This window comes from Zonotrichia albicollis, chromosome 32 (assembly GCF_047830755.1).
Source record: "Zonotrichia albicollis isolate bZonAlb1 chromosome 32, bZonAlb1.hap1, whole genome shotgun sequence".
In the NCBI taxonomy this organism is placed as follows: Eukaryota; Metazoa; Chordata; class Aves; order Passeriformes; family Passerellidae; genus Zonotrichia; species Zonotrichia albicollis.
In genome coordinates, this window is record NC_133850.1 from 1,744,759 (window position 1) to 1,758,811 (window position 14,053).

General features: G+C 42.9%; 1 protein-coding gene across 1 annotated transcript in view; it reads right to left on the minus strand.

Annotated features, from left to right (window-relative positions):
* The window catches only part of AKAP8 (A-kinase anchoring protein 8), a 46,238-nt gene that overhangs the window by 30,632 nt on the left and 1,553 nt on the right, over positions 1-14,053 (minus strand). The window contains exons 2-6 of the mRNA XM_074530273.1: positions 13,274-13,312; positions 12,531-12,563; positions 9,529-10,345; positions 4,587-5,088; positions 1,481-1,618 (exon numbers count right to left, since the gene is read on the minus strand). Coding sequence (XP_074386374.1) covers positions 1,481-1,618; positions 4,587-5,088; positions 9,529-10,345; positions 12,531-12,563; positions 13,274-13,312 — 1,529 coding nt within the window. The remainder of the gene's footprint in view (positions 1-1,480; positions 1,619-4,586; positions 5,089-9,528; positions 10,346-12,530; positions 12,564-13,273; positions 13,313-14,053) is intronic.

Consider the following 14,053-nt stretch of genomic DNA (forward strand, 5'->3'; position numbering starts at 1 on the left):
AGAGCAGGAAATGAGGAAGAGGAGCAGGAAATGAGGAAGAGGAGTAGAATTGAGGAGGAAGAGCAGAAATTGAGGAGGAAGAGCAGGAATTGAGGAGGAAGAGCAGGAATGAGGAAGAGGAGCAGGAATGAGGAAGAAGAGCAGGAATTAAAGAAGAAGAGCAGGAAATGAGGAGGAAGAGCAGGAATGAGGAAGAAGAGCAGGAAATGAGGAAGAGGAGCAGCAATGAGGAAGAGGAGCAGCAATGATGAAGAGGAGCAGGAATGAGGAAGAGGAGCAGGAATGAGGAAGAGGAGCAGCAATGATGAAGAGGAGCAGGAATGAGGAAGAGGAGCAGGAATGAGGAAGAGGAGCAGCAATGATGAAGAGGAGCAGCAATGATGAAGAGGAGCAGCAATGATGAAGAGGAGCAGCAATGATGAAGAGGAGCAGCAATGATGAAGAGGAGCAGGAATGAGGAATCAGGGCTGGCAATGAGGAAGCAGGGCAGGCAATGAGGAAGAGGAGCAGCAATGAGGAAGAAGAGCAGGAATGAGGAAGAGGAGCAGGAATGAGGAAGAAGAGCAGCAATGAGGAAGAGGAGCAGAAGTGATGAAGAGGAACAGCAATGAGGAAGCAGGGCAGGCAATGAGGAAGAAGAGCAGCAATGAGGAAGAGGAGCAGCAATGAGGAAGAGGAGCAGAACTGATGAAGAGGAGCAGCACTAAAGAAGAGGAGCAGCAATGATGAAGAGGAGCAGCAATGAGGAAGAGGAGCAGCAATGAGGAAGAAAGGCTGGAAATGAGGAAGAGGAGCAGGAATGAGGAAGAAGAGCAGGAATTGAGGAAGAAGAGCAGGAATTGAGGAAGAAGCGAGGAAATTAAGGAATAAAGGCTGGCAATGAGGAAGAGGAGCAGCAATGAGGAAGAAAGGCTGGAACTGAGGAAGAAGGGAAGGTAATGAGGAAGAGGAGCAGCACTGATGAAGAGGAGCAGCAATGAGGAAGAGGAGCAGGAATGAGGAATCAGGGCTGGCAATGAGGAAGCAGGGCAGGCAATGAGGAAGAGGAGCAGGAATGAGGAAGAAGAGCAGCAATGAGGAAGAGGAGCAGCAATGATGAAGAGGAAGAGGAGCAGAACTGATGAAGCAGGGTGGAAATGAGGAAGCAGGGTAGGCAATGATGAAGCAGGGTGGAAATGAGGAAGCAGGGTAGGCAATGATGAAGCAGGGTGGAAATGATGAAGAGGAGCAGAAGTGATGAAGCCAATCCGGCGTTGCCGTTACCGCGCTCGGAGTCGCTGTCGCTCGGGGGCTGTTTGGGCTCCTCGTTGCCCTCATTGCTCCCGGGCTCCTTCCCGCTTCCATTCCCGGTTCCATTCCCATCATTCCCGGCCTCATTCCCATCATTCCCGGTTCCATTCCCGGTTCCATTCCCATCGTTATTCCCGGTTTCATTCCCGGTTTCATTCCCGGTTCCATTCCCGGTTCCATTCCCGGTTCCATTCCCGGTTTCATTCCCATCATTCCCGGTTTCGCTGGCGGCCTCGTTGCCGTCGTTGTTCCCGGAGCGTTTCCGTTTCCGGGGCCCCTCGGGCTCCCAGCGCCCCCCGGAGCGAGCGCGGAGCCCCCGGCGGCGGCCCTGGAACGGAGAGAGAACGTTCCGGAAAATGGTGCTGGGAGAAAGGGGAATAACATGGGGAATAAATGGGAATAACATAGGAATAAGATGGGAATAAAATGGGAGTAACACGGGAAATAAATGGGGATAACACGGGAATAACATCGGAATTAAATGGGAATAACATGGGAATAACATGGGAATGACATGGGAATAACATGGGAATTAAACGGGAATTAAATGGGAATGAAATGGGAATTAAATGGGAATTAAATGGGAGTAACATTGGACTAACATGGGAATAACACGGGAATAACATGGGAATTAAATGGGAATTAAACAGGAATTAAATGGGAATAAAATGGGAATAACACGGGAATAACATGGGAATAACATGGGAATAAAATGGGAATAACATGGGAATTAAACGGGAGTTTAATGGGAATAACATAGGAATTAAATGGGAATAACATGAGAATAACATGGGGAATAAAATGGGAATAACATCGGAATAACATGGGAATTAAACGGGAATTAAATGAGAATAACATGGGAATAGCATGGGAATTAAATGGGAATAAAATGGGAATAACACTGGAATAACATGGGAATTAAATGGGAATAACATGGGAGTAACATGGGAATTAAATGGGAATAACATGGGAATTAAATGGGAATAACATGGGAATAACATAGGAATTAAATGGGAATAACATGGGAATAAACGGGAATTAAATGGGAATAACATCGGAATTAAATGGGAATAACATGGGGAATAACATGGGAATAACATGGGAATTAAATGGGAATAACATCGGAATAACATGGGAATTAAATGGGAATACCACGGGAATAACATGGGAATTAAATGGGAGTAGCATGGGAATAACATGGGAATAACATAGGAATTAAATGGGAATAACATGGGAATAAACGGGAATAACATGGGAATTAAATGGGAATGACATAGGAACAACATAGGAATTAAATGGGAATAACATGGGAATTAAACAGGAATTAAACGGGAATTAAATGGGAATAACATCAGAATAACATGGGGAATAACATGGGAAATAAATGGGAATTAAATGGGAATAACATCGGAATAAAATGGGAATAACATGGGAATTAAATAGGAATTAAACAGGAATTAAATGGGAGTAACATTGGAATAACATGGGAATAACATGGAAATAAACAGGAATAACAAGGGAATTAAATGGGAATAACACTGGAATAACATGGGAATTAAAGGGGAATAACATGGGAATTGCATGTGAATTAAAGGGGAATAACATGGGAATAGCATGCCAATTAACATGGGAATAACAAGTGGAGAAAAAGTGGGGAAAAGTGGGAAAAAGTGGATAAAAAGTGGGAAAAAGTGGATAAATGTGGATAAAAAGTGGGAAAAAGTGGAAAAAAGTGGAAAAAAATGGGAAAAAGTGAGAAAAAGTGGGTAAATGTGGATAAAGAGTGGGAAAAGTGGATAAAAAGTGGGAAAAAAGTGGGAAAAAAGTGGGAAAATGGATAAAAAGTGGAAAAAAATGGGAAAAAGTGGATAAATGTGGATAAAGAGTGGGAAAAAGTGGATAAAAAGTGGGGAAAAGTGGATAGAAAGTGGGAAAAAGTGGAAAAAAGTGGCTAAAAAGAGGATAAAAAGTGGATTAAAAGTGGATAAATGTAGAAAAAAAGTGGGGAAAAAGTGGGAAAATTGAAAAAAAGTGGGAAAAAGTGGATAAAAAGTGGGAAAATGGATAAAAGTGGATAAAAAGTGGGAAAATGGATAAAAAGTGCATAAAAAGTGGGAAAAAGTGGATAAAAAGTGGATAAAAAGTGGGAAAAAGTGGGAAAATGTGAATAAAAAGTGGGAAAAAGTGGGAAAATGGATAAAAAGTGGAAAAATGTGGATAAATGTGGATAAAAAGTGACAAAAAGTGGATAAAAAGTGGGAAAATGGATAAATGTGGATAAAAAGTGGAAAAAATGGGAAAAAGTGGATAAAAAGTGGATTAAAAGTGGATTAAAAGTGGGAAAATGGATAAAAAGTGGATAAAAAGTGGGGAAATGGATAAAAACTGGGAAAAAGTGGGAAAAAGTGGATAAATGTGGATAAAGAGTGGATAAATGTAGATAAAAAGTGGGGAAAAAGTCAATAAAACGTGGGAAAAAGTGGGTAAAAAATGGATAAAAAGTGGAGAAAAAGTGGGAAAAAGTGGATAAAAATAGGGGAAAAAGTGGATAAAAAGTGGATAAAAAGTGGATTAGAAGTGGATTAAAAGTGGATAAAAAGTGGGGAAAAGTGGATAAAAAGTGGGAAAATGGATAAAAAGAGTGAAAAAGTGGATAAAAAGTGGGAAAATGGATAAAAAGTGGGAAAAAGTGGATAAATGTGAATAAAAAGTGGGAAAAAGTGGGAAAATGGATAAAAAGTGGATAAAAAGTGGGAAAAAGTGGATTAATGTGGATAAAAAGTGGATAAATGTGGATAAAAAGTGGGAAAAAGTGGGAAAATGGATAAAAAGTGGATAAAAAGTGGGAAAAAGTGGATAAATGTGAATAAAAAGTGGGAAAAAGTGGGAAAATGGATAAAAAGTGGATAAAAAGTGGGAAAAAGTGGATTAATGTGGATAAAAAGTGGATAAATGTGGATAAAAAGTGGGAAAAAGTGGGAAAAAGTGGGAAAAAGTGGATAAAAAGAGTAAAAATGTGGGAAAAAGTGGGAAAAAGTGGGAAAATGGATAACAAATGGATAACAAGTGGATAACAAGTGGATAAAAAGTGGATAAAAAGTGGATAAAAAGTGGATAAAAAGTGGATAAAAAGTGGATAAAAAGTGGATAAAAAGTGGATAAAAAGTGGGAAAAAAGTGGGAAAAAGTGGATAAAACGTGGGGAAAAGTGGGAAAAAGTGGATAGAAAGTAGGAAAATGGATAACAAGTGGATAAATGTGGATAACAAGTGAGCTAAAAGCAGCAGCAGCACTCACCATGTGCAGGCCGTTCCAGGGCAGCGCTCCCGCTCCCGCTCCCGTCCTGTCCCTCCTCCTGAGGCCGAAGGGACCCCGGCCCATGGGGGGCGCCCCCAGCTCACCGGGAAAATCCCCGGGAAAATCTCCCGGGAAATCGGGAAAATCCCCGGGAAAATCCCCGGGATAATCTCCAGGATAATCCCCGGGATAATCCCCGGGATAATCGGGGAACGGGGCCGGGCCCTGCAGCGCCTGTGAGAAGAGCGAGGGCAGGGCCCGGGGGGAGCCCCAGCGAGGGGACGGGAACGGGGACGGGGACGGGGACGGGGGGCGGCGGGAACGGGGCGGGCACCGGGAACGGGCAGAGCCCAGAGCGGCCCGGGGGGGGCAGCGGCCCGGGGGGGGCACAAAGGGGTCACCCCGGGGCACAAAGGGGTCACCCCGGGACGCAAAGGCGTCGTCACGGTCCAGACGGGAGTCACGGGAGGAGAAGGAGCCCAGGGAGTCGAAGCGGAAGGAGCTGGAAAAGAGAGAAATAAAAATGAGGTTAGAGCGTGGAATGGGAGGTTGAAAATTGGGAATAAAATCGAGATTAGGGCTGGAAATATGGGGAAAAAATTGTGATTAGTGTTGGGAACGGGAGGCTGAAAAATGGGAATAAATCGGGATTAGAACTGGAAATGGGAGGTTGAAAAATGGGAATAAAATCAAAATTAGAGCTGGAAAAATGGGGAAAAATTTTGGATTAGGGTTGGGAATTGGAGGCTGAAAAATGGGAATAAAGATCAGGATTAGGGCTGGGAATGGGAGGCTGAAAAATGGGAATAAAGATCAGGATTAGGGCTGGGAATGGGGGCTCCAAAGGGGTCACCCCGATCCAGACGGGAGTCACGGGAGGAGAAGGAGCCCAGGGAGTCAAAGCGGAAGGAGCTGGAAAAGAGAGAAATAAAATCAAGATTAGGGCTGGAAAAACCGGAATAAAATCAAAATTAGAGCTGGAAATATGGGGAGAAAATCGAGACTAGAGCTGGGAATGGGAGGTTGAAAAATGGGAATAAAGATCAGGATTAGGGCTGGGAATGGGGGCTCCAAAGGGGTCACCCCGATCCAAACGAGAGTCACGGGAGGAGGAGGAGCCCAGGGAGTCGAAGCGGAAGGAGCTGGAAAAGAGAGAAAAAAAATTGGGGTTAGAGCGTGGAATGGGAGGTTGAAAATTGGGAATAAAAACCAAGATTAGGGCTGGGGAGGGATCCCGAGAGTCCTGCAAGGAGAAGGAGCCCAGGGAGTCAAAGCGGAAGGAGCTGGAAAAGAGAGAGATAAAATCAAGATTAGGGCACAAAAAATGGGAATAAAATCAAAATTAGAGCTGGAAATATGGGGAAAAACTTTGGATTAGGGTTGGGAATGGGAGCCTGAAAAATGGGAATAAAATCAAAATTAGAGCTGGAAATATGGGGAAAAAATTGTGATTAGGGTTGGGAATGGGAGGTTGAAAATTGGGAATAAAATCGAGATTAGAGCTGGGAATGGGAGGCTGAAAATTGGGAATAAATCGGGATTAGAGCTGGGAATGAGGAGTTGAAGGGAAACCCCCCAGGAGGGATCCCAGGAGTCCCACAAGGAGAAGGAGTCCAAGGAGTCGAAGCAGAAGGAGCTGGAAAAGAGAGAAATAAAATCAAGATTAGGGCTGGAAATGATTCCTTTTTACCCTGGAAAAATAGGAATAAAATTGGGATTAGAACTGGGAATGGCAGGTGGAAAATGGGAATAAAATTGGGATTAGAGCTGGGAATGGGAGGTTGAAAAATGGGAATAAAATCGAGATCAGGGCTGGGAATAGCAGGTTGAAAAATGGGAATAAAATCGAGATCAGGGCTGGGAATAGCAGGTTGAAAAATGGGAATAAAATCAAAATTAGAGCTGGAAAAATGGGGAAAAATTTTGGATTAGGGTTGGGAATGGGAGCCTGAAAAATGGGAATAAAATCAAAATTAGAGCTGGAAATATGGGGAAAAAATTGTGATTAGGGTTGGGAATGGGAGGCTGAAAAATGGGAATAAAACTCAGGATTAGGGCTGGGAATGGGAGGCTGAAAAATGGGAATAAAAATCAGGATTAGGACTGGGATTCCTTCTTATCCTGGAGAAATGGCAATAAAATTGGGATTAGAGCAAGAAAAATTGGAATAAAAATCAGGATTAGGGCTGGGAATGGGCCACTGGAATCCTTTTTTATCCTGGAGAAATGGGAATAAAAATCAGGATTAGGGCTGGAATTTTAGGACAAAACCTCAAAAAACGCCCCCAAAACTCCAAAAGTACCAGGGAAAATGGAGATTTTTTTTGGTGCTAATGAGGGGTAATTAGTGCTAATTAGCTCCCACCTGTGGTGCTGCTTGGGGCCATCCCCAGGGCTGCCCTCCTTGGCCAGCAGATCCAGTCTCTGGTTGATTTTTGGCTGCTTCTAAAACCCTCTGCTGTTCCCTCAACTCCCTCAAATCCCTAAAAAAAATCCCCTAAAATTCAAAAAAATTCCCTAAAAAAAATCCCCTAAAATTCCAAAAAATTCCCTTAAAAAAATCCCCTAAAATTCCAAAAAATTCCCTAAAAAATTCCCTAAAATTCCAAAAAATTCCCTAAAAAAATCCCCTAAAATTCCAAAAAATTCCCTAAAAAAAACCCCCTAAAAGTCCAAAAAATTCCCTAAAAAAATCCCTGAAATTCCAAAAAAATCCCCTAAAATTCCAAAAAATTTCCTTAAAAAATCCCCTAAAATTCCAAAAAATTTCCTTAAAAAATCCCCTAAAATTAAAAAAAAAATTCCCTAAAAACCTTGGAATTTCTCCCAGAAAAAAAAATCCTAAAATTTCAGCTTTAACCTTCCCTAACCACTTCAAACCCTGGGAAAAGAGCGGAATTTTGGGACAAAACCTCAAAAAACGCCCCCAAAACTCCAAAAGTACCAGGGAAAATGGGGATTTTTTGTGCTAATTAGGGGTAATTAGTGCTAATTAGCTCCCACCTGTGGTGCTGCTCGGGGCCGTCCCCAGGGCTGCCCTCCTTGGCCAGCAGCTCCAGTCTCTGGTTGATTTTTGGCTGCTTCTAAAACCCTCTGCTGTTCCCTCAACTCCCTCAAATCCCTAAAAAAAATCCCCCAAAATTCCAAAAAATTCCCTAAAAAAAATCCCCTAAAATTCCAAAAAATTCCCTAAAAAATCCCCTAAAATTCCAAAAAAATTCCCTAAAAAAAATCCCATAAAATTCAAAAAAATTCCCTAAAAAATCCCCTAAAATTCCAAAAAATCCCTAAAAAAAATCCCCTAAAATTCCAAAAAAAAATCCCTAAAAATATCCCCTAAAATTCCAAAAAATTCCCTAAAAAAATCCCCTAAAATTCCAAAAAAATCCCCTAAAATTCCAAAAAAATTCCCTAAAAAACATGGAATTTCTCCCAGAAAAAAAAATCCTAAAATTTCTGCTTTAACCGTCCCTAACCACTTCAAACCCTGGGAAAAGAGCGGAATTTTGGGAAAAAATTTCATAAAAACCAGCCCAAAACTCCAAAATTGACGGGGGAAAATGGGGATTTTTGGTGCTAATTAGGGATAATTAGTGCTAATTAGCTCCCACCTGTGGTGCTGCTCGGGGCCATCCCCAGGGCTGCCCTCCTTGGCCAGCAGATCCAGTCTCTGGTTGATTTTTGGCTGCTTCTAAAACCCTCTGCTGTTCCCTCAACTCCCTAAAATCCCTAAAAAAAATCCCCTAAAATTCAAAAAAATTCCCTAAAAACATCCCCTAAAATTCCAAAAAATTCCCTAAAAAAAAATCCCCTAAAACTCAAAAAAATTCCCTAAAAAAATCCCCTAAAATTCCAAAAATTACCCTAAAAGAAATCCCCTTAAATTCCAAAAAATTCCCTAAAAAATTCCCTAAAATTCCAAAAAAATCCCCTAAAATTCAAAAAAAATCCCTAAAAAAATCCCCTAAAATTCCAAAAAATTCCCTAAAAAAAACCCCTAAAATTAAAAAAAAAATTCCTTAAAAAAATCCCCTAAAATTCCAAAAAATTCCCTAAAAAATCCCCTAAAACTCAAAAAAATTCCCTAAAAAAAAATCCCCTAAAATTCCAAAAAATTCCTTAAAAAAATCCCCTAAACATCCAAAAAATTCCCTAAAAAAATCCCTTAAAATTCAAAAAAACTCCCTAAAAAAAAATTCCCTAAAATTCCAAAAAATTCCTTAAAAAAATCCCCTAAAATTCCAAAAAATTCCCTAAAAGAAATCCCCTAAAATTCAAAAAAATTCCCTAAAAAAAATCCCCTAAAATTCCAAAAAATTCCTTAAAAAAATCCCCTAAAATTCCAAAAAATTCCCTAAAAAATCCCCTAAAATTCCAAGAAATTCCCTAAAAAAAATCCCCTAAAATTCCAAAAAATTCCCTAAAAAATCCCCTAAAATTCCAAAAAATTCCCTAAAAAAAATCCCCTAAAACTCCAAAAAATTCCCTTAAAAAATCCCCTAAAATTCCAAAAAATTCCCTAAAAACATCCCCTAAAATTCCAAAAAATTCCCTAAAAAAATCCCCTAAAATTCAAAAAAATTCCCTAAAAAAAATCCCCCAAAATTCCAAAAAATACCCTAAAAAAAATCCCCTAAAATTCCAAAAAATTCCCTAAAAAAATCCCCTAAAACTCCAAAAAATTCCCTAAAAAATTCCCCTAAAATTCCAAAAAAATCCCTAAAAAATTGCCTAAAAAACTTGGAATTTCTCCCAGAAAAAAAAAATCCTAAAATTTCAGCTTTAACCTTCCCTAACCACTTCAAACCCTGGGAAAAGAGCGGAATTTTGGGACAAAACCTCATAAAAACCAGCAAAAACCAGCCCGAAACTCCAAAAATGATGGGGGAAAATGGGGATTTTTTGTGCTAATGAGGGGTAATTAGTGCTAATTAGCTCCCACCTGTGGTGCTGCTCGGGGCCATCCCCAGGGCTGCCCTCCTTGGCCAGCAGATCCAGTCTCTGGTTGATCTTGGCGATGATGGAGTCGGGGTTGGAGCTGGAGGAGCCCAGGGCGGATCCCGAGGTGGAGCTGGATCCGAAATTGGTTCCTGATCCAAAATTGGTTCCTGATCCAAAATTGGTTCCTGACCCAAAGGTGGATCCAGATCCTGAGCCAAAGGTGGATCCAGCAGATCCTGAGCCAAAAGTGGCTCCTGAGGCAAAAGCAGCTCCAGATCCTGAGGCGAATCCGGATCCTGAGGCGAAATTGGTTCCTGATCCCGACCCGAAATTGGTTCCTGAGCCAAAACTGGTTCCAGATCCTGATCCAAAGGTGGATCCAGCAGATCCTGAGGCAAAGGCAGATCCAGATCCTGAGGCAAATGAAGCTCCAGATCCTGATCCAAAGGTGGCTCCAGATCCTGAGGCAAATGAAGCTCCAGATCCCGATCCAAAGGTGGATCCCGATCCCGATCCAAAGGTGGATCCCGATCCGAAGGCGGCTCCAGACCCCGATGCAAAGGTGGATCCAGTGGATCCTGATCCAAAGGCAGCTCCAGACCCTGATCCAAAGGTGGATCCCGATCCAAAGGCAGCTCCAGATCCCGATCCAAAAGCAGCTCCCGCTCCGAACGCCGCTCCCTCACCGGAGCCCAGCCCCAGCTCGGCCTTGGGGGGGTCCCAGGCGCCGCCCGGGGCTGCCCCTCCCCCGTAGGAGCTGTAGGAGGCTCCCGTGGGGGCCGAGCTCTGCGAGGGGTAGAACTCGTAACCCTCGTAACCTGCGGGGAAATTAATTCATTAGTTCATTAATGAAATGATTAGGGGGTCATTGAGGGGGGGATTGAGGAGTTACAGGGTGGGAGCTCGGTAGGAACAACCCTGGGCTGGTTCCAAGGGGATTTGGGGGATGTGGAACCCATAACTTTCATCACATGGGGAGTAAAGGGTTAATTAATTAGTTAATTAATGACAAGGTCATTGAGGGGGGGTTGATTGAGCAGTTACAGGGGTGGGAGCTCGGTAGGAACAACCCTGGGCTGGTTCCAAGGGGATCTGGGGGGTTTAAAACTCGTAACCCTCGTAGCCTGCAGGGAAATTAATTCATTAGTTCGTTAATTCATTAATGAGAGGGTCATTGAGGGGGTGACTGAGGAGTTACAGGGGTGGGAGCCCAGCAGGAACAACCCTGGGCTGGTTCCAAGGGGATTTGGGGGGTGTGGAACCCATAACCCTCATAGCATGGGGGGAAATGAATTAATTCGTTAATTAATGACAAGGTCATTGAGGGGGGGATTGAAGAGTTACAGGGGTGGGAGCTCGGCAGGAAAAATCCTGGCCTGGTTCCAAGGGGATTTGGGGGGTGTGGAACTCATAACCCTTGTAACCTGGGGGGAAATTAATTAATTAGTTAATTAATGAAATGATTAGGGAGTCATTGAGGGGGGACTGAGGAGTTACAGGGGTGGGAGCCCGGCAGGAACAACCCTGGGGTGATCCCAAGGGGATTTGAGGGGGTTTAAAACTCATAACCCTCATAGCCTGCGGGCAAATTCAGTAATTAGTTTGTTAATTCATTAATGAGAGGGTCGTTGAGGGGGTGACTGAGGAGTTACAGGGTGGGAGCCCAGCAAGAAAAACCCTGGGCTGGTTCCAAGGGGATTTGGGGGGTGTAGAACTCATAACCTTCATAACATGGGGAGTAAAGGGTTAATTAGTGATTGATTGATTAATTAGGGGGTCATTGAGGAGGAAATTGAGGAGTTACAGGGTGGGAGCCCAGCAGGAACAACCCTGGGCTGGTTCCAAGGGGATTTGGGGGGGTTTAAAACTCGTAACCCTCATAGCCTGCGGGGAAATTCAGTAATTAGTTCATTAATTCATGAATGAGAGGATCATTGAGGGGGGGATTGAGGAGTTACAGGGGTGGGAGCTCGGTAGGAACAACCCTGGGCTGGTTCCAAGGGGATTTGGGGGGTGTGGAACCCATAACCTTCATAGCATGGGGAGTAAAGGGTTAATTAGTGATTGATTAATTCATTAGGGGGTCATTGAGGGGGGATTGAGGAGTTACAGGGGTGGGATCCCAGCAGGAACAACCCTGGGCTGGTTCCAAAGCAATTGAGGGGGTGTAGAACTCATAACCCTCATAGCATGGGGAGTAATTAGTTAATTAATGAGTTAATTAATTAATGAGAGGGTCATTAAAGGGGTTATTGAAGAGTTACAGGGGTGGGAGGAAAAGGAAAAGCTCTGGGAGGATCCCAAGGGAAAAAGATTCCAAAGGGATTTGGGGGATGTAGAACCTGTAATCCTCAGAGTCTGGAGATTAATTAGTCAATTAATTAATTAATTAATTAGAAAGTCATTAGGGGACAAATTACTTGAAGAATTTGAGGGGCGGGATCCCAGCAGGAAAAGCTCTGGGAGGATTCCCAAGGGAAAAAATTCCAAAGGAATCTGAGCCTTTGTAGGCTGGGAAGTAATTAATTAATTGGTTAATTAGGGGATTAATTAAAGAGTTACAGGAGGGGGAGCCCAGTGGGAAAAACCCTGGAAAAAATGAGGAATAAAGGGAAAAAAAGGGAAAAAAAGGGAAAAAAGGAAGAAAAAGGGGGAGGGAGAAAGAAGAAAAAAAGAGGGAAAAAGGGAAGAAAATGGGAAAAAAAGGAGGAATAAGGGAAAAAATGAGGGAAAATGGGAAAAACAGGAGGAAAAGATGAAAAATTTGGAAAAATAAAGGGAAAAGGGAGGGGAATACTGAGGAAAAAATTGGGAAAAATAGGGGAAAAGGAGGAAAAAAATTGGAAAAAATGGGGGGAAAGAAGAAAAATTAGAGAAAAATGAGGGGGAAATGGGAGAAAAAAGAGAAAAAAGAAGGAAAAAAAGGCAGGAAAAGAGGCAGAATTGGGGAATTTGGGAATTTGTGAATTGGGAATTGCCAAGGATCTGAGCCCTCACACCCACCTTGCCAGCTGCTCGTGTTGGTGCCGTAGGAACCTGGAAAAATGGGAAAAAATGGGAATTTTTAATGGAATTTTTATTGGGAAATGCAGAATTTTGGGCTGAAATGGGGAATTTGGGGATAAAACAGGAAGGGGTTGGGATTTGGGGGCTTTGGATGGAATTGTGATGGGTTTGGAAAGGAAAAAGAGGAAAAAAGGGAAAAAAAGGAGGAGAAAAAATGAGAGGGGAAGAGATTAAATAAAAGGGCAGAAAAAAAGAAAAAATGGAAGAAAAAACCTCAGGAAAATGGGAGTAATGCGAAATAATGGAAGAAAAATGAGAAAAGGGGGAAAGTGGAAAAAAAAGGGCTGAAAAAGGGAGAAAAAAGGAGGGAAAAGAGGAAATTTGAGAGAAAAAGGGGAGGAAAAAGGGGAAGGGAGAAAAAAGGGGAAAAAGAAAAAAGGGAAAAAAAAGGGAAAAAAGAAAAAAGGGAAGAAAATTGAGAAAAATGGGAGAAAGGAGAAAAAAGGGGAAAGAAATGGGGAAAAGGAGGAGAAAAAGTGGGAAAAAGGGGGAAAAACAAGAGGAAGGAAAAGGAAGAAAAAGGGAGGAAAAAGGGGAAGGGAAAAGGGAGAAAAATGGGGGAAATCAGGGAAAAATGGGAGAAAAACAGGGGAAACAAGGGAAAAAGGAAAAGGGGAAAGAAAAGGAGTGGAAAAAGGAAAAGTTGATGAAAAAGTTGAGGAGAAGTTGGGAAATCTCACCCTGGGTGCCGGTGGCCCCGGTGCTCCAGGTGCCATAGCCTGGGGAAAAGGAGCAGCTGTCAGCAGGGAAGGGCAAATTCCCAATTTTCATGGGCACAATCCCAAATTCCAGCCCCAAAATCCAACTCTGATCCTAAAATCCAGCCCTGATCCCAAAATTCAGCCCTGATCCCAAATCCCAGCCCCAAAATCCAGCCCTGATCCCAAATTCCAGCCCCAAAATCCAAGTCTGATCCTAAAATCCAGCCCTGATCCCAAAATTCAGCCCTGATCCCAAATTAAGCTCTAAAATCCAACCCTGATCCTAAAATCCAGCCCCAAAATCCAGCCCTGATCCCAAAATCCAGCCCTGATCCCAAATTCCAGCCCCAAAATCCAACTCTGATCCTAAAATCCAACTCTGATCCTAAAATCCAGCCCTGATCCCAAATTAAACTCTAAAATCCAACCCTGATCCCAAATTCCAGCCCCAAAATCCAGCCCTGATCCCAAATTCCAGCCCTGATCCCAAAATTCAGCCCTGATCCCAAATTAAACTCTAAAATCCAACCCTGATCCTAAAATCCAGCCCCAAAATCCAGCCCTGATCCCAAAATCCAGCTCAAATCCCAAATTCCAGGCCTGATCCCAAAACCCAGCCCCAAAATCCAGTCCCAATCCCAAATCCCAGCCCCAAAATCCAGCCCAAATCCCCAAATCCAGCCCTGATCTCAAATCCAGCCCCAAAATTCAGCCCCAATCCCAAATCCCAGACCCAAAATCCAGCCCTGATCCCAAATC